The 20,499-nt window shown below is 50.4% G+C and overlaps 3 protein-coding genes across 5 annotated transcripts; 1 reads left to right on the forward strand and 2 right to left on the reverse strand.

Moving 5' to 3' along the window:
* Positions 1-924: 924 nt before the first annotated feature.
* On the reverse strand, positions 925-5,855 carry Znf576 (zinc finger protein 576). Of its 2 annotated transcripts, none has more exons than XM_046455435.2 (3): positions 5,427-5,855; positions 4,994-5,094; positions 925-2,973 (listed from the first exon to the last, which is right to left on the reverse strand). In XM_046455435.2, exons 2-3 carry the CDS (start codon positions 5,076-5,078, stop codon positions 2,546-2,548), a joined length of 513 nt encoding a protein of 170 aa, XP_046311391.1. In that variant the 5' UTR covers positions 5,079-5,094; positions 5,427-5,855; the 3' UTR covers positions 925-2,545. The 2 variants fall into 2 exon arrangements, with proteins under 2 accessions (XP_046311391.1, XP_046311390.1); XM_046455434.2 differs by having other exon boundaries at positions 5,387-5,842.
* Irgq (immunity related GTPase Q) lies at positions 5,744-13,368 on the forward strand. Of its 2 annotated transcripts, none has more exons than XM_046455420.2 (3): positions 5,744-6,001; positions 6,433-6,958; positions 8,073-13,368. In XM_046455420.2, the coding sequence occupies exons 1-3, from the start codon at positions 5,746-5,748 to the stop codon at positions 9,388-9,390; spliced, it is 2,100 nt and encodes a 699-aa protein (XP_046311376.1). In that variant the 5' UTR covers positions 5,744-5,745; the 3' UTR covers positions 9,391-13,368. The 2 variants fall into 2 exon arrangements, with proteins under 2 accessions (XP_046311376.1, XP_046311377.1); XM_046455421.2 differs by lacking the exon at positions 5,744-6,001 and adding an exon at positions 6,031-6,204.
* Positions 13,369-15,333: 1,965 nt separating this feature from the next.
* Positions 15,334-20,215, reverse strand: Pinlyp (phospholipase A2 inhibitor and LY6/PLAUR domain containing). The gene is made up of 6 exons (XM_046455408.2): positions 20,023-20,215; positions 19,783-19,929; positions 18,697-18,813; positions 17,076-17,228; positions 16,719-16,862; positions 15,334-16,550 (listed from the first exon to the last, which is right to left on the reverse strand). The coding sequence occupies exons 2-6, from the start codon at positions 19,850-19,852 to the stop codon at positions 16,396-16,398; spliced, it is 639 nt and encodes a 212-aa protein (XP_046311364.1). The 5' UTR covers positions 19,853-19,929; positions 20,023-20,215; the 3' UTR covers positions 15,334-16,395.
* Between the last annotated feature and the right edge of the window lie 284 nt (positions 20,216-20,499).

The following is a 20,499-nucleotide window of genomic DNA, read 5'->3' on the forward strand; positions in this document are numbered from 1 at the left end:
AACAAGAGGAAGGGATTTTATTGCTTTCTGGGCTGGAACTCAGTCATAATCAGGTTTTGTGGGCTTGTCTTCAAATATTACTTATGGGGTGCTGTAGGGTTATAAGAGCAGAGTGATGTAAGCTGACTTTACACACAGGGTAGTCTATAGTAGAGGCTGGAGGGGGGAGTGGTAGCAAGGGGAGCAGTTAGGAGACTCAAGAACTTAAGAGTCATGCAGGCAGTTGTGCAAGAGGCCAGAGACTGTAAGAGTCATGTTGACCCATTTTGAGATTCATTGTCCAGGTGACTATACCACATGCCTGGGGTTTGGGCTGTAGATGAACATTTGGAAGCCAACAGTGATGCTATGTAGAGTCTTAGGAATCTATGGCATCTGAGAAATGTGGAGAGAACAGGAAACCCAAAGGGTAATTGAGGCCACTATTTATAGTGGGAGAACATGTGGCCCTTATTTGGGATTAGGGGAGCCACTATGGGAGTAATGTGAAAATATCTGAACTGGAAACACCTAGGCTTTCACCGTTGCCAAATGGAATATTTGGCTTTGGTCAAGTTGATATCTTGGGAGAAAAGAAGTGTGATAGTCAACTAACTATAAACCTGTTTCCCCATAAGTCACCTCAGCAAAGAGTTCCAGGATAGACCTGTCTCAAATCCTATGCACATGCGCGTGCACACACACACACCAGGTAGGACTAGTATTTCCCAGGATGGGAATCTGTGATTCCAGACTCAGAGTAGGTTTGAAGAGAGGGAGTCCAACAGGAGTCTTCAGTTAAATAAGGGGTTCACAAACTTTTATGCTAAAGGGACAAATGGATTTGTGGACCATGAGGCTCTGCTGCAACTACTCAAATCTGCCATTCAATGTGAAAACAGCCATAGGAAAAAAAAAAAAAAGAAAGAAAAGAAAAAGGCCAAGTACGTTCCAATAAAACTTTATTTGTAAAACTCAGCAGCAGCTGGCTTGATTTTGCCATAGTTTGCAGGCTCCTGCCTTGGGCTTGAAATTCTGCTGCCTAAAACAAGAGACCCAAAATGATGGTGGCTTAAACAAGATACAGTTGCTTCTCTTACATGTTATCAGAATGGTGGCTGGTATGGTGACATCCTGTGAGGTTGGCCAGAGACCCAGGCTCCTGCTGTGTTGTTGCTCTGCCGTCCCATATACTGCTCTTGTACTCACAGTCCAAGGTGGCTGGGCACCGTGTCCACATTCCAATTAGAGGAAGGACATGTACCTTTTTCAGGCCTGACTATTTTACCTAGGAGTTTAGCCAGAACTCAGCCACATGACCACATTTAGCTTCAGGGGAGTCTGGGATGTGTGGTCTTGTGCTCCCATATGCGTAACTAAAAATTGAGAGAGCTATCAATTTCTCCCATAACCACCTCACCTGTGGATTTAAAAAACATCCCTCAATTCAAATACAGCCTGAGCAATGAATGCAGAGCATCAGCTATTGTCTCCAGAGGCAGGGCAGGCATTGTTAAGGACTAAAATGGGCCTGGAAGGACTTATCTCCGGCTGAGGGCGACACTCACCGCTTAGCTGCAGCTTGTAGCTTTTGCCCTGCTGACAGTGTAAGTCCTGGTCTTTTCAAGAGAACTGAAAATAGGATCTTAATGGGAAATCTCCCAGTGTTGGCCAAATGAAACATGAAGCAGAAGGTATCTCTGTTTGACTCCAAACTAGTTTCCCTACAGGACTAGGCCAACTCTGCCCTGAGCTCCCTCCTCCCCACATCCTTATGTTCTCTAGCAATTCCCACTCAAAAGCCAGAGCTCCCTGTTTAGACATTTTAATATGGATGTTTAGTTTTTAGATACTATTCCTGTTAGCTTATTCATGCCATCTCCCCTACACATATATTAAAAAAAAATCCCATTCCTAGAATGGTACACAAAATTATTTAAATAGGGCATGATGCTCTTGTGTCATCCAATGCCATGGCTGCTCTCTGAGTGGGGAGGGCTGGCAGACAGGGAGGAGACAGGACCTAAACTGCAATGCCTTTTGACTTGGGGTCTGGCTCCCACCTTGCTGCCCCATCCCCAAATACCCAGGTTGCTCCAGGTCTGGAACGCACACAGTCTCATTACAGGATAGCAGCACCGCCCTTCCCTGCCCCCTACTCAGGCACAGATCCAGGGCAATTTGCTCCTGCAGCCCATGGCACCCATCTGGGAAACATTAAAGGTGATTACACAATCTGCAGCTAGTTATTTAACTGGGAATGAGGGAGAATAATTTTTCCTTCTCTATTGTGCATTTTTTTCTTCTTTTTTTTTTTTCCTTGCTCATTTTCTTAAAAAGATCTCACTGTTTGCTGATTTCACTGTTTCCCTAAAGGACCTATGTCCGCTAAAGACTGAAAGTCTAAATGACAACCTTCTGGGTCCTATTTGTCCAGAGCCTTTTTGCCTTCCCAGGGTGGGAAGCAAATCCCTTCAGAGCCCCCAGAAGACCTGTGCCCTTATCATGGGTGGGTCCCACCAACCAGAGTGCGCGTCTTAAGCACTGTTGAGGGCTTACGCTGTACTCAGAGCTCCCCCCGAGCATGTCGAATATAGTGTTGATGGAGCCCTGCTTCCTGGGCAAAGTCCTGACCACACTCTGTACAAGCAAAGGGACCAGGGTGGGTGTGGGCCTCATGCACCAGGCGGTGCCGCCTCAGAGAAGCAGCCTGCCCAAAGGTCTTGCCACAGTCAGGACAAGGGAAGGTGGCCTGGGCTGTGGTGGGTGCACCTGGCGAGGAGGGCCTGGCTGCTGGACCATGGCTGCGCTGGTGGATGATCAGGGCCTTGGAGGAGGGGAAGGAGCGGGCGCAGGTGAAGCAGATGAAGAGAGCCCCCTGCAGTTTCTGGGCCACGAAGTCCGCTGGGTGCTCCCGCTTCATGTGACGCTCCTGGAACTTGGAATCGGCGAAGGTGATGAGGCAGCGGGTGCACTGCGGGGCCCCTAGGTGGCCTAAGGGATGTGGGGAGAGGTCGGGGAAGGCCAACAGGAGTATCCAGGACCTCTCCCAAGCCCCAGAATTATGCCAGCAACTACCACTGAATGCTATATGTGCTAGGAATGAGTTAAATGTTTGCAGTTATTATTCCTAAGACAGAGAAAAGCGCCTGATATCTAGAAGCTGACCTGACATGGCAAGGCCTTGGTGTTCTACTGGTGTTGTACAAGCAAGCGCAGAACTGTTAAAAACCCATTTTATGGGTGAGCAGACACAAGGCTCAATAGGTCAGCAAGTTACCCACAATCACAAAGCTAGAAAACGAAAAGGTAGGGCCAGGGAATCTGCCTATCTGACACAACATGTGGTGGCTAGAGTAGTGCCTGGGATTGGACCCCAGCTCCACCACTTCCTAGGCAAGTACAACAGTTTGCTCACCTGGAAAATGAGGTAATAACAGCATCTTTTTTTAGGATTTTTGGAAGGAACTAGTTCATTTATATAGTGCTGCTTTAAACAATGTTTGCAGTTATTACTCCCAAGACAGAGAAAGGCGCCTGATATCTGGGAGCTGACCTGACATGGCAAGGCCTTGGTGTTCCTCTGAACACCATTCCACAGAATCACAGTGACAGACAAGGTGTTGCCGCGACTGGGATGAGTCAAGACAAGACCACACCATAATAATATCTGGATACAAACAAAACGTGAACATTGTCTAAGCCATGACCAGCCACCCCTCTATTCTTGCTAATGTGAGTGATCACAGCTGCTTTATCAATCACAACTTGACCTCATATTTTTTCTCCTCCTAGATAAGGTTAAGAGAGCCAGTGAGAGCTGTTCCTACTTCCTGGAAGTATCTAATCCCTAGCAAAAGCCCCTTTCTTTGACCCATTCCCAAATCATCACATGTAAGCTACATTATTTTTTTGTACTGGGGATTAAACCCAGAGGCACTTAAAACCACTAAGCCAGATCCCCAGGTTTTTTGCTTGTTTGTTTGGGGCTTTTGTTTTGTTTGAGACAGGATTTCATTAAATTGCTTAGGTCCTCACTGAGTTGCTGAGACTGGCTTTGAACATATCCTCCTGCCTCAGCCTCCCAAGTCACTGGGATTACAGGCATGTGACATTGTACCCAGCTCCCTATAAATCCGTTTTAAAAACACATCCTGATATACTCTAGTTTCCCCATGATATGTGAACAATAAACCCAATTTGTTCAAACAAGACAGATGTGTTGCTGGTGATCTAGCTAGACTGCACTGATACTACGGCTCTTGTTACATATTTCTGACTCAGTTCCCTCATCTTAAAGTGACACGGGGTCCAGGATTAAGAGTACTGAATGAGTGTTAAACTCAGTATGAGAATGACTGCACCTAGCACATATTAAGCATTCAACAGGAGCTGCTGCTACTGTAAGTCAAACATTGTACCTTTATTAAAATCAGGCTTTCCCCCCTTTTCTGCAGTTAATCCCATAACAGCCCTTGGAGGTGGGTAGTGGCAGGTCTCCCATTCCCATCTCCTGTATTAGGAACTGAATGCAGGGATCTCTACCAGCTATACATCCTCAACCTTTTCATTTTTTATTTTGAGACAGAGTCTAAGTTGCCTGAGGCTGGCCTTGTACTTGATCCTCATGCCTCAGCCAGAGATCCTGGGATTACAGGCCTGTTCCACTGAGCCCAGTGTGGCAGCCTCTTTTGACAGAGGGACCACCACATTCAAAATTTAGGTCAGAGTTGGGGCCAGAACCTTGGTGCTTCCCTCACAGTAGAGAGATTCCTAGCCTCACTTCTAACCCAAACCTCTCTTGGAAGCCACCCTATCCCTCTGAACTGCATCTCTTTTCTGCTAGGTGCAAGAGCAAGGTGAGTACACCTGAGCATAAGCATGAGGAGAGGCAGTTCCTGGTAGGCCAGCTCTAGGTCGTTCCATCCCCTTCCCAACAGGCAGGGCCCCGTAGCACCATAGGCACGGAATGCATAGGCTTGTGGGTCACCCTCCTCTGGCCAGCAGTACTCACAGATGTTGCCTCCTGGGCTGCTGGGCCTCCTGTCCTTGGGTGAATCCTGTTGCTCCATGGTGTCTTCGGGGTGTGAGTCCTCCATGGTGACTGAGACTCCTCTGGTCAAGACAGGAATACGCGTGCGTGAGGCTCCTCATTTGTCACCAGCCCTAAGGAGCCTGCTAATCCTTTAGTGCCCACCTCCTGGAACTCGCTGACGGCGCTTTCTCTAGACAAGCTTCAACCCACCTAGATTAGACTCCCTGGGTTTGTGATTTCCCCTGGGGCCTTCCCACCTGTGTGACCTATGACTTCCTCCACCCAGCTAACTCCCTGACAGGGTGGGACCCTTGGTCTGGACACCAATCTCATTCCAGTCTCTCATATCTTGGGGAGGGTCGTCGTTCCCACCCTTTAACCCGCCTCTTCCCGGGAGACATCTTTCTCTGACATCCTGTGGCTTGTTCCACTCAGAGCCGCTGCCTCTCAAGCACGCTGCCAGTCGCAGTGTCCCGCTGCCGCAGCACAGCTTCACCTCCCGCTCCGGACCAGTCGTCCCGGCCTCTGCTTTTCTATGGCAGAGGGCTGCCTTTCGCTGCGCCTGTCAGCCGCGCGCCACAGTGCCGCCGCCCGAGGGGAGTAGGGTAGGGCCCACCCAGACTCGAGGTTCCGGGGTCTCCGCGTCCTTTCTCCGGAAGAGCCTCTCGACGCCGAGGTCAGGGATTGCTGTCCGGCAGTAGTACAGTCACACAGGCCCGGTCCTCAGAATAATGGCCGGGGGTCCTTCCTTGACCTGGACGCACTGTGATGACGTTGTGAACCGTGTGTACTGTACATATCTAAGTTTCCTGCGCCCAGTTAGGTGGGCGCTCGCGGCGCGCAAGCGCCTCGCCCCCTTCATTGTTCTAGGCCGGGAGACCGCAGAAGCTGGGGAGCGCGCACGGTTCAGCTGTTCTGCAGCCAAGAACACGCTGTCTCCACCGTCAAGTTCCAAGATACCCCGCCTGGTAGAGGGAGTGGCGTCAGGTTAGAACTGTCCGATCGCGTCCTAATGTCTTTAAATCTGGGCGTTCTGGCCTCCTCGGCCTCCGTCCTCCGAGCTGGTCAGTCTCCTCTGCGACTGACCAGCTGCCACCAGCTGTGCTCCTGGTGTGTTGGCTTTCTGCTCCGTTGGTGATTTGGGAGGAGGAAGAGTCATCCCCGGGTCCCCGAGGGACAGGAGATTGAAGGTTGGGCTTCTGAGGTGTTGAAGTAGAAAGGGAACGTTAGCACTCAGAAAAAGGGTGAATAGGCGCCGGGGCCCCCAGGGAATAAGCCCAATATGCTGGGTTTCTAGGTCCTGGAGCGTGACACCCAGGTATGGAAATAGGAGACAGGGTGGAGGACTGAAGACTGGGCTAAGGAAGAAAAAGGCCAGGTGTTGCCTGACTCGTGTCTTCCCCGCCCTTGTTTTCCAGCAATGCTTCCGCCGCGGGGTGACGTGACTGCCTTATTCCTCGGGCCTCCGGGCTCAGGAAAATCCTCGCTAATTGCAGCGCTTTGCGACAAGAATGTGGAGACGGTAGAGATCCCCGAAGGACGGCCGGACTCTGGGATCCCTAGTTTGAGAGCTGCGGGCCCAGGTCTTTTCCTGGGTGAACTGAGCTGCCCACCCGCGGAGCCGGGGCCCTGGGCGGCGGAGGCCAATGTGCTGGTATTGGTGCTACCCGGGCCCGAGGGGAACGGGGAGCTCTTGGACCCAGCATTGGCAGAGGCAGCGCGGGCCGCCCTATCCCGAGGGACCCCGCTGCTTGCTGTGCGGAACCTCCGCCATGGGGATTCGCAGAATGATGCCCGGGCTCAGACAGCAGCCTTGCTGAACAGCGCCGGGTTAGGAGCGGCCACTCTCTTTGTGCTGCCAGCAGAGTGCTGCAGCAGCGATTGCTGGGAGGAGCTAGAACGCCTGCGGGTGGCACTGCGGAGCCAGGCGGAGGCGCTGCAGAGGTGAGTGACAGGCTTTCAGGCTGGGTGGGGAGGCATGATCCCCTTCGTCTAGACCCCATCCCTGAGAAGTTTGAGGGGAGACTACTGCCAAGGCTCCTCTCCTTTGCCCAGATCCAGCCTGGTCCTCATGGGTTTTGAGGTCCGAGAGGCTCCACCCCAAGCTTGTGCTCTGCTTGACCCTTGTCAAGCCCCGTCTCCTGAGAGCCTTCTAGGTCACAAGCTCTGCAAGAATTCTAGGACGGACCTGGAGCTAGCCTGCAAATACTGCCCGCAGGCAAAAAAATTTTTGAAGTAAGACTCCATTTCACCACAAAAGTTTGTGATCCTAGTGAAGATTTTACCCAGACTCAAATTCTCAAGTCCTTTTCTCCTCTCCTACCATCAATTTGGCTCCCAAGCAACCCCAGTTGCCCAAAAGGCATACCTGCAATGACCTTTATTATATCTTGAAGTCCTCCCTCACTTCCTTTCTCCAGTTACCTCTCGTTTCTGTTTCCACTTGCTGGCTACCTCCTAAACTCCCCACCCCGTACTGTCAGCCACCTCATTTTATGGATGTCAAATTGGAACTTAAAAAGTGGCATCTTTTTTCCTTAGCCTCACTTGCCTTGTGTCACCTTAGTCACATGTCCTTGGTAGGAGCTAGTATCAGAGATGTTTCTCCCCTCACTGACCCTCCTAACTCCTGGCTTCTGGAAAGAACACACTTGGAGACCCCCTCATTTGTCAATAGTGCTCAATTTCTTTAGGCTACGATATAGTTGCCATTCTGTCCTTCCTCTAAGCTAATCCCATATGAGTTGGTTACACCCAACAGATTCCAGGAAACCTGCCCCCACTACTAACCCCTGGGTGTGTCCCAGAGAAATCTTGGTCCTGGGGGAGCCCTCATTTATGAACCAGATCCCAAGTCAACCAGTGGGTTTATCAAGGCCCTTGAGATCTGGGAGTAGGAGCAGAGCCCTCCTGATTAGTCTGGCCCCTCCCTTTCCTGCTCCTGCCTCACCCCAGGATTGTTCAGAAAGCTCCACCCTTGTCACAGTAGCCCAGGCTTTGTTCCCCAGATTTCCCCATGTTTAGCTACCCTTGACTGCATCCCTCCCTGTTCCCACAGGCTCCTGCCACCGGCCCAGGATGGTTTTGAGGTGCTGGGCGCAGCTGAGCTGGAGGCTGTGCGGGAGGCCTTTGAGACCGGTGGCCTTGAGGCAGCTTTGTCTTGGGTGCGCTCAGGCCTGGAGCGCCTGGGCAGCGCAAGACTGGACCTGGCAGTGACTGGCACAACTGACATAGGCCTTGTGCTGAACACGCTACTTGGGTTGGATCCCAACGACCCTGGTGCAGTTCCTGCTTCTGTACCCACAGTGCCCACCCCCTTCCCAGCACCAGAGCGCCCAAATGTAGTGCTCTGGACTGTGCCTCTGGGTCCCATGGGCACTTCCCCTGCTGCTGCCCCTCACCCCACCCACTATGATGCCCTCATCCTCGTCACTCTCGGGGCCCCCACTGAGAAGGACTGGGCCCAGGTCCGCTCCTTGGTGGTACCAGATGGGCCCCTCGTCTGCGTGCGAACAGATGGTGAGGGCGAGGATCCAGAGTCTCTGGAAGAGGAAAAAATAAAGCCCAGGGATGCAGACTTACAGAAGAAAGGCGAAGGGGGACTGGAGAATGCACCCAACGACCCAAAGGAAAAACCTGGCACTGGATCTCAGAAAGCAGGTGGGGAAGATTCAGAGAAGGCTAGCAGCGAAGGTGTCGGTGCCAAGAAACCAGGCAGTGGGGACTCAGGGGGCACTGGTGCTTTGAGTCCGGAGGACGAGACGTGGGAGGTGCTGGAGGAGGCTCCCCCACCAGTGTTTCCCCTGCGGCCTGGTGGACTCCCCGCGCTATGCGAATGGCTGCAGCGCGGGCTTCCGCCAGCCCAGGCTGGGGCGCTGCTGCTGGCGCTGCCCCCCACATCTCCAGGCGCTGCCCGCAGAAAGGCTGCAGCGCTGCGTGCTGGGGCATGGAGGCCGGCTCTGTTGGCTAGTTTGGCGGCAGCAGCAGCCCCTGTACCAGGGCTAGGCTGGGCGTGCGACGTGGCACTTCTCCGGGGACAGCTGGCCGAGTGGCGGCGGGCTCTGGGGCTTGAGCCTGGGGCCCTGGCACGACGTGAGCGTGCCCTGGGCCTGGCTCCTGGGGAGCTGGCCGCCCGTACTCACTTCCCAGGCCCAGTGACGCGTGCAGAGGTGGAAGCAAGACTGGGTGCCTGGGCCGGTGAGGGCACTGCTGGGGGCGCAGCGCTGGGTGCACTGTCCTTCCTGTGGCCTGCGGGTGGCGCAGCTGCCACTGGTGGTCTGGGCTACCGCGCGGCCCATGGTGTCCTGCTGCAGGCACTAGAAGAGATGCAGGCAGATGCGGAGGCCGTGCTGGCGCCCCCTGAGCCCACCCAGTGAGGGATGGGATGGGAGCCAGGGCTTCTGGGGCTGCGAAACCCAAGCTCCGTTAGATGGGGGGGGGGTCGAAGTCTGCCCCTTTAAGATAAGGGGTGGGGGTGTCTAATACTCGTAATTCTGGGGGTTTGAGGATGCAGGTTCTGATTTTTAGTCATCTGGATTTGTGTAGGGGAATAGAGTCTAGGACAGGACTCCTGATTTCTCTATAGATCAGGGAGTAGGCCATCCAGACCCTTGTCCGGATGTTGGGGACCTGGAGTCCTAGAAGCAGGGTGCATCTTGGTCTCCAACTGGAGTTTTGGGGCCTCACCAGGGAAGTAAGGCTAGAATGCCTTGATTCCTAACAGGGGGATCTTGGGCTCCATATTGGGGAAGTAGGTCTGGGTTTTCCAGGAGCCAGAACCCTTGAATCTGGCCCTCAAAGGGAAACAAGATCTGCTTCCTTGAAGGAAAAGGCCTATATACAGCCTCCCAGGATGCCGAGGGACAGTGGCTTTGAATCTTCTGTGGGGTGGGATTTGTGTGTCTGAGGTCTCAGGTTCCTGATTTGCAGGGGCTGTGGGCCTTAGTTGCTAATTCTTGGATGATTGAAGGGCTACATATGGAAAAGGGAACAGGGAGCCAACAGGAGACAGTCCAAGACTCCATGGTCTTTTGGAAGTGAATGGGTGTCTTGTATTTGCTCTCCAAGGGTCTAGTGTAGGAAGAATGATCCCAGAAAAGTAGCAGGTGGGCAAGAGGTGTGTGCATGGTGGGCTCTGGGGTAGCCTGAGGTCTAGGTGTGGCAGAGCAGGAACCTCTTCTTCAGACATACCTCTCACCTCTCCCTAATATACTTGGATCCTGGCAGCTGCTCCCAGGAATTTGGGAAGGGGTATGCCTACCCATTGTCTAGGTGCTGTGTGATTCAGGGTGTCTCCAGGGTAGGTGTACCTCTGTCTTTCCTTTACGGTTCTATTACCTTTTTTGTTCATTTGGTTTCAGTCTGGGTTTCTTCTGTCATAATAGCCTTAACCCTTTTTTGCTTTGGCATTTTGTGCACCTGGCTTTTAGAGAAACAGCTGTACTGCTGCACTAGTCCAAACATTTTTGTGTGGCCTTCTCCGGTATTCCTAAGAGACTCTGCCTTCTGGTGTACACAGAGGGTGCTGCAGCCAGTAGCACTGCCACAGAACAGCTGAGCAGGTAGGTAGTCCCGATGGTGAGAATGTGTCAGGGGTGAGGCAAAGGCAGAAACTGCAGTGCCTGCGTGTTTTAAGCTGCTAACTATGTGTAGGCAGGAAACCTGAAATTATATAGTGTCAAAAAATCTAACAGATGGGAAGAGCAAGTCCAGAGGGCAGGCTGGAGGCCCAATAGCCATAAGAAGGCTTCGTGTGGTCTGGCTCCTGCCTCTTCTCATTCTTTGCCCTATCCCATTCCCAATGAGCCTGATAGGTTCTTCTGATAGAGTAGAATCTTGAGTCCTGCCTCAGGACCTTTGCACTTGTTATTTTCCCTTGTAATACACTGTTTCCATATTTTCCCATGATTGGCTCCTTGTCCATCAGGTCTCTACTCAGATGTCCCCTCAGAAAGGCCTTCCTGACCACCCTAACTGATGTAGCTTGCACATCCTCGCTACTGGTTCTGGCCAGTTGATTTACCTTGTAGCAAATATCACTATAATAAATGACCTTATTTATTTATTTATTATTTACCTGCTTATTGGCTATTACCTCTTTGCTTGTCTTGTTCTCTGGTATATAGTCAATACCTAGAACAGTATCTGGCACACAGTAGGTGTTTAATAAATAATATTTTTAGATTCACTGATCAGTAGCAGAACTAGGGTAAAATTTAGGGCTGGAGATAGAGCAGTTTGTAGAGTGCTTGCCTCGCATACACAAGGCCCTGGGTTCAATCCCCAGCACCACACACCAAAAAAATGAAATTAAGAACTAGGGTAACATTTATATTTTTGGCCTCCCAGAAAGGAAAGAGGAACAAGATGGAGAGAAGCAAGCATGGTTACACCACTCACTCTGTCACTTGGACCTATGCCTTATTTTCCCATCTGTGAAGTGAAAGGGCTGGATGAGAACCATGAATGCATCCGAGATCCTATTTTCCTTGACAACTGAAAACAAGAGTTACTGTTCTGAGGGACAGATAGTTGGGGGACAGTAACCCCATCTTCTGCTTAATCTTACCACTGGCACAAATTGTCCCATCAAAGTCAAATGGCCATGATTGACTTGGTGCTAAATGGCTCTAGGCTTCATGCACAGAACTCACTCAGCCTTAGAAAGATTGATTTTAATATTTTGTTTAACCCAATGTCCCCCAAATATTATCATTTCAACACATAATGTGTTAAAGGTAGTAATGAGATAGTTTACATTCATTTAGTTCAAGATCCATTTTTGTATTTTAAACCTAGAGCATCTCAATTCAGATAATAAATTTTTATTAGAAAAGTTTGACCTCTTTAAATTTCACAAAATTCAGGCTGGGCACAGTGGTGCATGCCTGTAATCCCAGCTACTCAGGAGGCTGAGGAAGGAGGATTGCAAGAAGGCCAGCCTCAGCAATTATATGAGACCCTACATCAAAGAAGGTAAAGAGCTGGGAGTTTAGCTTGGTAGAATGCCCTGGGGTTCAATCCCGAGTATTGAAAAAAGTAAAATTCATAGGTGACATAGATTCATATACCCAATATCAAATTATATTTAATACTTCTTTGATAACTGAGATGAGTGTTAAAAGTAAATAAAATTAGGAACTAGGATTGTGGCTCGGTGGTAGATCACTTGCCTGGATGTGTGAGGCACTGAGTTCAATCCTCAGCACCACATAAAAACAAATAAAATAAAGATATTATGTCCATCTACAACTAAAAAAATTAGGTAAATAAAATTAAAAATTCAATTTCTCAGCTGCATTACCACATTTCAAGTGCTCAGTAGCCACTTGTGGTTAGTGGCTACAGTGTTGACCAGTATCAATATAGAACATTTTTGTGATTGCAGGAAACTTACTAGCATAGCTGTAGGGTGAGACAGGCCTGCTGACTTTGGGCGTGATCTTGGGGAAGTCATTCAGCAAATGGCATCTACCTCATACAGGTTATGAGAGTTCCCTGTATGGATGGATATACGTATAAGTGTGTGTGCAGCATGCTACAGACCCTCCTGAGAAGGTGGCCTGGGAGCTCAGTCCTCTTGCTTTTGCCCACACGTCTTCAGCCCTGAGCAGCATGAAAATGTCTCTAGCTTAGGCACCTGTCACCGCCAAGCCTTTGCTCAGATTGTCTTGTGGACAACTCTGTTCTGTGCTTTGTTGCTATTATCCCCTGTGCCCTCGTGCCAGAGATAATATCAAAGAAAACAAGACAATTTGTGTGTGTGTGTGTGTGTGTGTTGAATGCCGTTATGTTTATATAGTTGTATGTTGGCACCTTTGGGTTTCATTGCTTCTGTTTTTGGTGCTTGCTTCTGTTTTTGGGTCCCCCTGCCCCTGGGGGATTGAACCTAGGACCTCAGATCCTGGGTTCTGCTGGGTAAGTGTTCTACCACTGACCTACATCCCCAGCCCTGGTGGCCTTTAATCATGACTTGATGGATTCAGTTTAGGAATTGCAGAGTCACAAGATTGTGTGAGTGAGGTATCTGTCCCTGGGAGCATCCAAGGAGGAAAGGCTAAAATTCCCTATGGACAGATCACAGGCTGCCATGGGATGGGTCTAATGTGGCATCTCAGGGCTGGGAGACCTGGGAATGTGTGATGTACCTTCGTGTTGCCATAGCCAAAGCAGAAAAAACCCCCAAAACATGGGAGAATGAATGAGACACCCTCATCACTGTAGCAGAGCTTTTGCATTTCTGGGTCATGGTGGGGCTTGTGTCCATTGCAGTGGGGAACCAGGAAGGACAAATCAAGGGTACGGTGACCTATGGTGTTTTTTGGAGGAATGAATAAAAATGTGTAGAAATCCTATTGTGTGTTCTTTGGGGGTTTGAGTGGGGGAAATGCTGAGCCTCCTGACTAGGCTGGGAGCCTGGACTCCTGGGGCCGAGGGTAGGGGAAAGATGATGGGGAATCTGTCCAGAGAACAATTCCTTAGGCTCCTGATTAGGAGCTTTTATCTGCAGGATCTGAGTTTCGCCATCCTGGAAGGGGACTGTTAGGACCTTGATGGTCAAGCACATTTACTCCAGACCAGCGTGACGCATTAATGTCCCCAGTTTGTTCAGCCTCTCTGTAGCGTGGCCTTGGATCGTCTTCTCTCATCTCATTCACTGGGGCAACAGCAAATTTGATGCAAGGAGAGATTTAAAAAGTGCTCGTGCATCGTGACTTCCTTATGCTGTCCCTGGGACCCCTGTCCCCATTGCCAGATTAAGAAGCCTAGGCTCAGTTGCTAGGTAATGAAGACACATGTAGCCCAGTTGTCCTTGGCACCTCAACTCAGCCAGCCAACACTCAGAAACACATCTGCCTAATCGACTGGCAGCTGAGACCAGCAGAAGAATCGCACAGCTGGTCCCTGACCAATTCACCGATACACAGAATAATGAGCTAAATAAAAGTTGATTGTTATAAACTACAGAATTTTGGAGTGGTTTGTTATGCAATGAAAGCCAACAGTCAAACTTGTTTAACTCTGTGATGTGGTCTCTTTCTCCCAGTGATTCAAATCTTCAATGTGAATCCTTTCTGTGAGCTTCAGATTCATCTTTTGAAAACAAGGACGAGAATAACAGTGCCTATCACAGAGTTGTGAAGGTAACATGAGAAATGAGCTCTAAGAGGCCTTGGTGGTCCTACGTGCTATTGTGAAACATTCAGCTGTCAGTTTTATAATCCTAGGGTGGGATTGCACTTCCTGGATTCCCTGTGGTTGTGTGAGGCCATGTGACTAGTTTCCTCGAACCAGTAGAAAGTGTTGCTGGGTGTGGTGGTTGATGCAACACCTGTAATAACTAGGACTGGGGACCCCAAGGCAGGAGGAGGATCACAAGTTCAAGGCCAGCCTCAGGAGCTTAAAGTGATTTCTGAGTCACAGGGTTTTTTTTTGTTTTTTGCAGTAGTAGGTGAAGACGGGCATTCTGTCACTAAATCACATCCTCAATGCCTTTTATTTTTTGAGACTGGATCTTGCTAAGTTGCTTAGAGCCTTGCTAAAGTGCTGAAGCTGGCTTTGAAATTGCAATCCTCGTGCCTCAGCCTCTCAAGCTACTGGGATTACAGGCATACACCACCACGCCTGGCTAAATCACAGCTTTTAATCACACATGTGAGGTTTTCCTGGGCTCTTTGCTTTGGGTATAGAAAGTGGCCATGGTCAGGCTGGGGTTGTGGCTCAGCGGTAGAGTGCTCGCCGAGCATGTACGAGGTGCTGGGTTCGAGCCTCATCACCATATAAATAAATAAATAAGTAAAATACAGGTGTTGTGTCCAACTACAACTAAAAATAAATAAGTAAATAAACTTATTTAAAAAAAAGAAATTGGCCATGTTCAAGTTGGTGACTGCTCAATGACTAATGAGCTGAATGCTGTTCATGGTGCTAAACATGTAGAGTGAAGGAACAACTAATTTTCTGTGAATGGGCACTCATTCAGCAAACCTAACTCCTTCCCTCCCACTGGAGGGGGAGGATACTTTCCTACTCCATTGCTACTGAGTTAGGCTATATGACTTACCTTGCTCAAGCAGTTCTAACTTCAGCAAGGGTCTTCAATATACTTGACTCAAATTTGTGCTCCTGTGATCTGCCATGAGAACAGTTGAGGGAGCAACTGATCTGGAAGATTATGGAAGTGCACAAAGGGGAAGATTCCCTCCCCCACCACCCATCACCCACACACACTAGAGCCAAATCAGCCAACACAGCTAGAAGTGGAGCTAACCAGCCAACCCATAACCCTTTGGCAAAAATATTGTTTCAGGTTTGGGATGTTTTGTTACACAGCTTTATTGCAGCATTAGGTGATTCATACAACTTTGCTTTATTTATTTATTTTATTTGGGTGCAAGAGATTGAACACAGGGAGCTGTACCATTAAGTTATATCCCCAAACTTTTTTATTTTATATTTTTTTACTTTGTCACAGGGTCTTTCTAAATTGCTGAGACTGGCCTTGAACTTTCCATGCTCCTTCCTGCCTCAGCCTCCTGAGTTCCTGGGATTATAGGTGTGTGCCACCACACCTGGCAACTTTGTTATTTTAAACCACAAAATTAGTGATTTGTTTTTCGTCATAGAAAATCTAGTCTGTCCCAAATGGTGCCAGGGTTTAGCACCTGCCAACTAAAGGCCACTCAATAGGTGGCAGCTATTATGATAATTACTATTTATTTAGACATATTGCTCACAGAAACATTCTCTTAAAAGGTGGAAGGCACTATACTAAGTGCTTTTAGAGTGTCCTTTCATTTGCCTCTTACAAAAGCATTATAAGGTCATAGCTATTAATATCTAATACAGCTCAGTTGGTAGAGTGTTTTCTTCGCATGCACAAGGCCCTAGGTTCAGTCCCCAGCACTACCGAAAAGGAAAAAAAAAAAAATCTACATTTTGTAGACAAGAAAACAGGAAAAAAAAATAAGTAATCAAGAACTCCGGAGTCTCTCAGACTCAGGTTCAAATCAGATTCTGACCTTTCCTACCTGTTAAAACCCAAGGCAAGTGGCACCCACAATCTGCCTCAGTTTATTCGTCTGAAAAGTGGGTATAATTTCATTTCCATAGATTTGTGATCATAAAATGAGGTATAACATAGAAATCACTTAGCACAAGGGCCTGGCAAAGAGTGTCCCTTAATAAAGTGCAAGGTCCCCCCTCTATCCCTGGAAAAGAGGAGGTTAGAAAAGAGGATTGAGATCTGTACCCTCTGCATCTCACTTCCCCAAGATGCATCATGTCACAAGTACTCAGGCTTGTTCTGTTAACTGGTTTAATTATAGGGGAGCTGCAGAGCAGAACAAAAGGAGACCTCCAGCCATATATTCCTCAGGTCTTCACTCAGCCCGGCCAGGGGGATAGGGAGCTGGAAGGCAGTCTGCCCGGCGGATGAAGTAGAGGTAGGAAGCTGAGGGCACCTCGGCCCCAGCCTTCGTGTAGCAGGCACTCTCTGTAGCACAGCCTCGAGTGGCAAATTTGGTGTTGATGATCCCTGGGAGGAGGGTTCCAGACTGGAGTCAGCCCCTTCTCATGGCCCAGGAGTCTCCACCCCTACCACCTCCTGGCCTAGTTCTCGGGAGCCCCTCCTCCCCTGGAACAGCGAGGTTTGGGGTTCCAGCTTTGGGATCCCTGTACCCTCAGAGATTCAGGGACCCCTCACCAGCCTGCACGTTGCCAGCAAAATAGATGCAATGTGTTTCCTGGCCAACACAGCGAGCTGCCTGGGTTCCCGGGCACGTCTCCTGGAAGGGCACGATGCAGGAGGGGCACATCAAGCCATTCTCAGTACGATTGTTCTGGGGAGCTGCAGATGAGGGTGACGTGTATAGTGAACAGGAATGTTTACACTCTTGCCCCAACTTCCCCAGAGCCCTGGGAATGCCAGGGCTGCTAATGGAAACTGCATTTTAGAAGTAAGGAAACTGGTGCCCAGAACCAGTGAGGTGCCTTGCCAGGTGTTACAGTATGGGCCAAGCACACACAGTGGCCCCTGGGGCAGGGCTGAGTTGGCACTTACGGGGCACGGAGCCACTGTTGCAGCCGTCACTCTGGCAGCACCGTGCGTTGGTTACCATGTAGTCATTGGGGCTCATGGTGGTGGAGACGAAGCCTGAGTAGCAGTCGCTGAACTTCATGCAGGCCTTAAAGGTGCTCACTGCCTGCCGGCCCTCTGCAGAGGGGACAGGAGTTCAGAGCAGGTGGCTTAGATCTAACCCTACACTTCCACAACGCCACGACCCCCTAGGATGGTCTCTTTCAGTCCCCTAAAGTGACATTCCCTGATTTGCCTGGTGTGTGGTCTGGAGTGGTTTATTCGATAGCCCTCCCTCCTTGGTGCCACAGAGTGGAGTGGGCCTTTGGTGGTCTCTGCATGGTCCCAAGTGCCTGCCTGGTGTGGTCTCTTCCACCATTCCCCTTCACCCCTCCGTGCTTCTCTCCTTCCCTGCCAGTAGGAGTCTTGCAAGTCTGTGCGATTTTAAGACTTTGCTCCCCTCCCAGTAGCCCCTTCTAACAGCCTCCAGGGTGCTGCCCCTGCTCCACACTCATATCTCAGATTCTTTCATGGTTACTCGCCAGAACTCCTCCCATCGTTGGTCTCTTGCTGTCCCTCCTGGCTAGTCCCAGGTCTTGTCTGGTGTGGTTTCTTCCAGTCTACACAGCCTCCCTCCCAAAATTCAAAGTTATCCCCTCTGTACCCCTCTGAGGGCTGGCTCTTCCCCAGCTGCTTCTTCCCCTGACCAAAGGTCCATTTCCCACCTATATGCCTGGGGAGGTGTCTTCAAGACTCTTGGGTCCTTCCTTCACCCGCCAGAGCTTGCTGGGTGGACAGGACAATATAGCAATCTTCTATCCCAACTTCCACTCACATCCCCTCCTCCCCAGATAGTTTCTTCCTGATCGCAAAGTTGACCTTCATCTGCAGCAGCCATCATTCCCTTGCTAGGTCCCCAGCATCTCTACTCCTGTGACTAAGGGTCTCTTTCAGCTTTGAATGAATGTGGCTGCTTGCCCCGGGGAGGGAGGGAGGGGACTGGCTTCCCTTGCTCCCTGTCTCCCTCTTCTTTCTCAGATCTGGGGGTGGGTGGGGCTCTAAATCATGCCCCCTCTCTCCCTTCCACTTTACTCATGGGCTTCTCCACTCCTCCATTTCTACTTCTCCTTATGAAGATTTGCTTCCAGCTTCAGAATCACCTCTCTCCACTCTGGGGTGGTCGCTTTTCTGTCTCTCCCCCTAACCCAACATCGTCTCTCCTCCGGTCTTTGGTCTCTTCCCTGATCACATTCCCTGAGTCCAACACAGCCTCTTCCTTCTTTACCCCTGCCATATTTCTACCCCTTGCCTGTTAGATTCGTTCCCTCTCGCTCTCTTTCCCTCATGTCCTTACCTCACCTAGCTCCCTGACCACCACCATCTTCTCCTTTGGACAGTGGCATCTTCAGAATCCCTTACCTCAATAGTTTCCATCGCATCACTCAATTATCTTCCTAAGGTCTTTCCCTCTTTCCTGCCCTCCTCTGATTTTCTTCCCACGCTTCACCTGTCCTGAGAACTGTGATGATCCCTCCTCCGGACGGAGGTACCCTCTACCCAGAAAGCACGCCCTCCCTGCGGGGGGCTTGACGCCGCGCCCTCCTACTTGTGCTGGACTCGCTCACGAGAACCACGCATGCGTCCTTGCCAGCCTCGCAAGTCTTCATTTTGCCGCTGCACGTGTGCCCGGAGCCTTTACACACCTCACAGCTTAGAGGCCATCCTGCAGGGTAGAGGGCGAGTCTGTAGTCAGAAGTGGCGTGGACCGCAGTCCATGAATTCGACTTTGGCGTTTAAAGGGTCGGGTCGGGGGAGGACTTGGGGTCCTGATGGAGGAAGGCCCAGCGTCTCCCTATGTTTTCAAGGGTGGGGCCTTGATTTCTGTCCAGGGAACTGTCCAGAGTGACAAGGAAGCAGTGGTGCTGCCAGCAAAGCGGCTTCCAGGGGCGGGAAGCGACTCTGACTTGGAGCCTGTTTCCTTAATTACAAGGCTGGGGACTTTGGACGCCAGGGTCCTTTGTGCAAGCTCGGGGGCAGGGAGGGGTCGTGCCAAAGGTTTTCACGGACTTTGGTAAAACTTCAGGTCCAGCTGGTTCTTGGGTGTGGGACTCTCGCACAGGTACTGCACAGGTCTTATAGATGGTAGGAGTTCAGGTAGGGTACCTGAGGCTGGGGTCTGCGTCCAAGGGCAAGGTGAGAGAGTGAGGACCAGGAAGGACTGAGAGCATGGACTCCTTGGTCCTAAGAGAGGAGGCAACTCTACCTAAACACCTGGCCCTAGGAAAAGTGAAGCTGTCCTGGACTCCTGCATCTCTCTGAAGAAGGAGGCAAGGTGTCTGAACTCAGTCCAGAAAGAAAGGACATCTCTCTTATTTATTTATTTTTAAATTTCCCTTTCTAGTCGTGCTTTCCTCTGATTTTCTAGAATTCAGATGTCTTATTTGGGGACCCTGTCTATAGACAGAGGATTCAAAGCCCACCAAGCCCCCTCTCTCGGGCTCTAACCACAGTGAGCTTTTCTTCTCCTGAGGCCCCAGGCTTCCTCCTTCTTATTCTCTGCCTCCTCTGCCTCCTCCATAAATCTGAATTCCCAGGGTACCTCCTCTTTCCTCCTTGAAGACCTTGCTGAATTCTCTCTCACAGTTCTCTTTGCTGGGGTCCCAGGAAGGAGTCCAGGTCCCTTGTCACTTACCGAGATCCAAGAGGGTGCAGAGCACAGTGGAGGCCAGCAGAAAGGTCCCCTGTCTTGTGGATGGTCTCATGGTGTGTGAACCTGCAGTCCCTGGTCCTCTGCCCTTATAGGAAGCTGAGGAGGGGCGGATCCAGACCCACCTTCACCCTGGGGTGAGAAATAGTTGAGGTCAGAACCCAGGGCAGTCCTCTGAAGCCTCCAGGTTGAAGAGGCGGGACCAACATCCAAAAGGGACTTCACCTTGTGTCCAGATCAATTCTCCACGGGAACCTCAGGAGTCTTCCTGTCACCTCTTCCATCAGGACCCAGGTCACTCTGCCCTGTTTTCTCACTTTCAACCCCTCCCCTAAACTCAAGGTCGGTCCAATTACTTGATTTCCTGTGAATTATAAAACACCTGCAAAGACTGAGATTCCCTCGCCCCATCTCCTCTCTCTTCTCAAGGAGGCGCCCAGCGTGGGTGGGGTCCTACCTGGGAGCACCTAGCATGTCCAGACTAGTCCTGTGGGGGCTGAACGCCTTGTCTCCCTTCCCTTCTCCTTTGCATTCTTGGCTCATACTCCCTCTTCTGTATTTGGACTGTCTGCTGTTCCAACCCCACCCAGGGCTGACTCCCTGGGTCTTGAGGGGATGAACAGAGAGGCACTTGTCAGGGGTCAGGTGCGGGCGTGGTAGAAGACAAATGCCCGCAGGTCACATATTGGGAAACTGAGGCAT

Source organism: Marmota monax, unplaced genomic scaffold (genome assembly GCF_021218885.2).
Source record: "Marmota monax isolate L192 unplaced genomic scaffold, Marmota_monax_Labrador192_F-V1.1 WCK01_AAM20220418_F8-fsc00149, whole genome shotgun sequence".
Taxonomy (NCBI): domain Eukaryota; kingdom Metazoa; phylum Chordata; class Mammalia; order Rodentia; family Sciuridae; genus Marmota; species Marmota monax.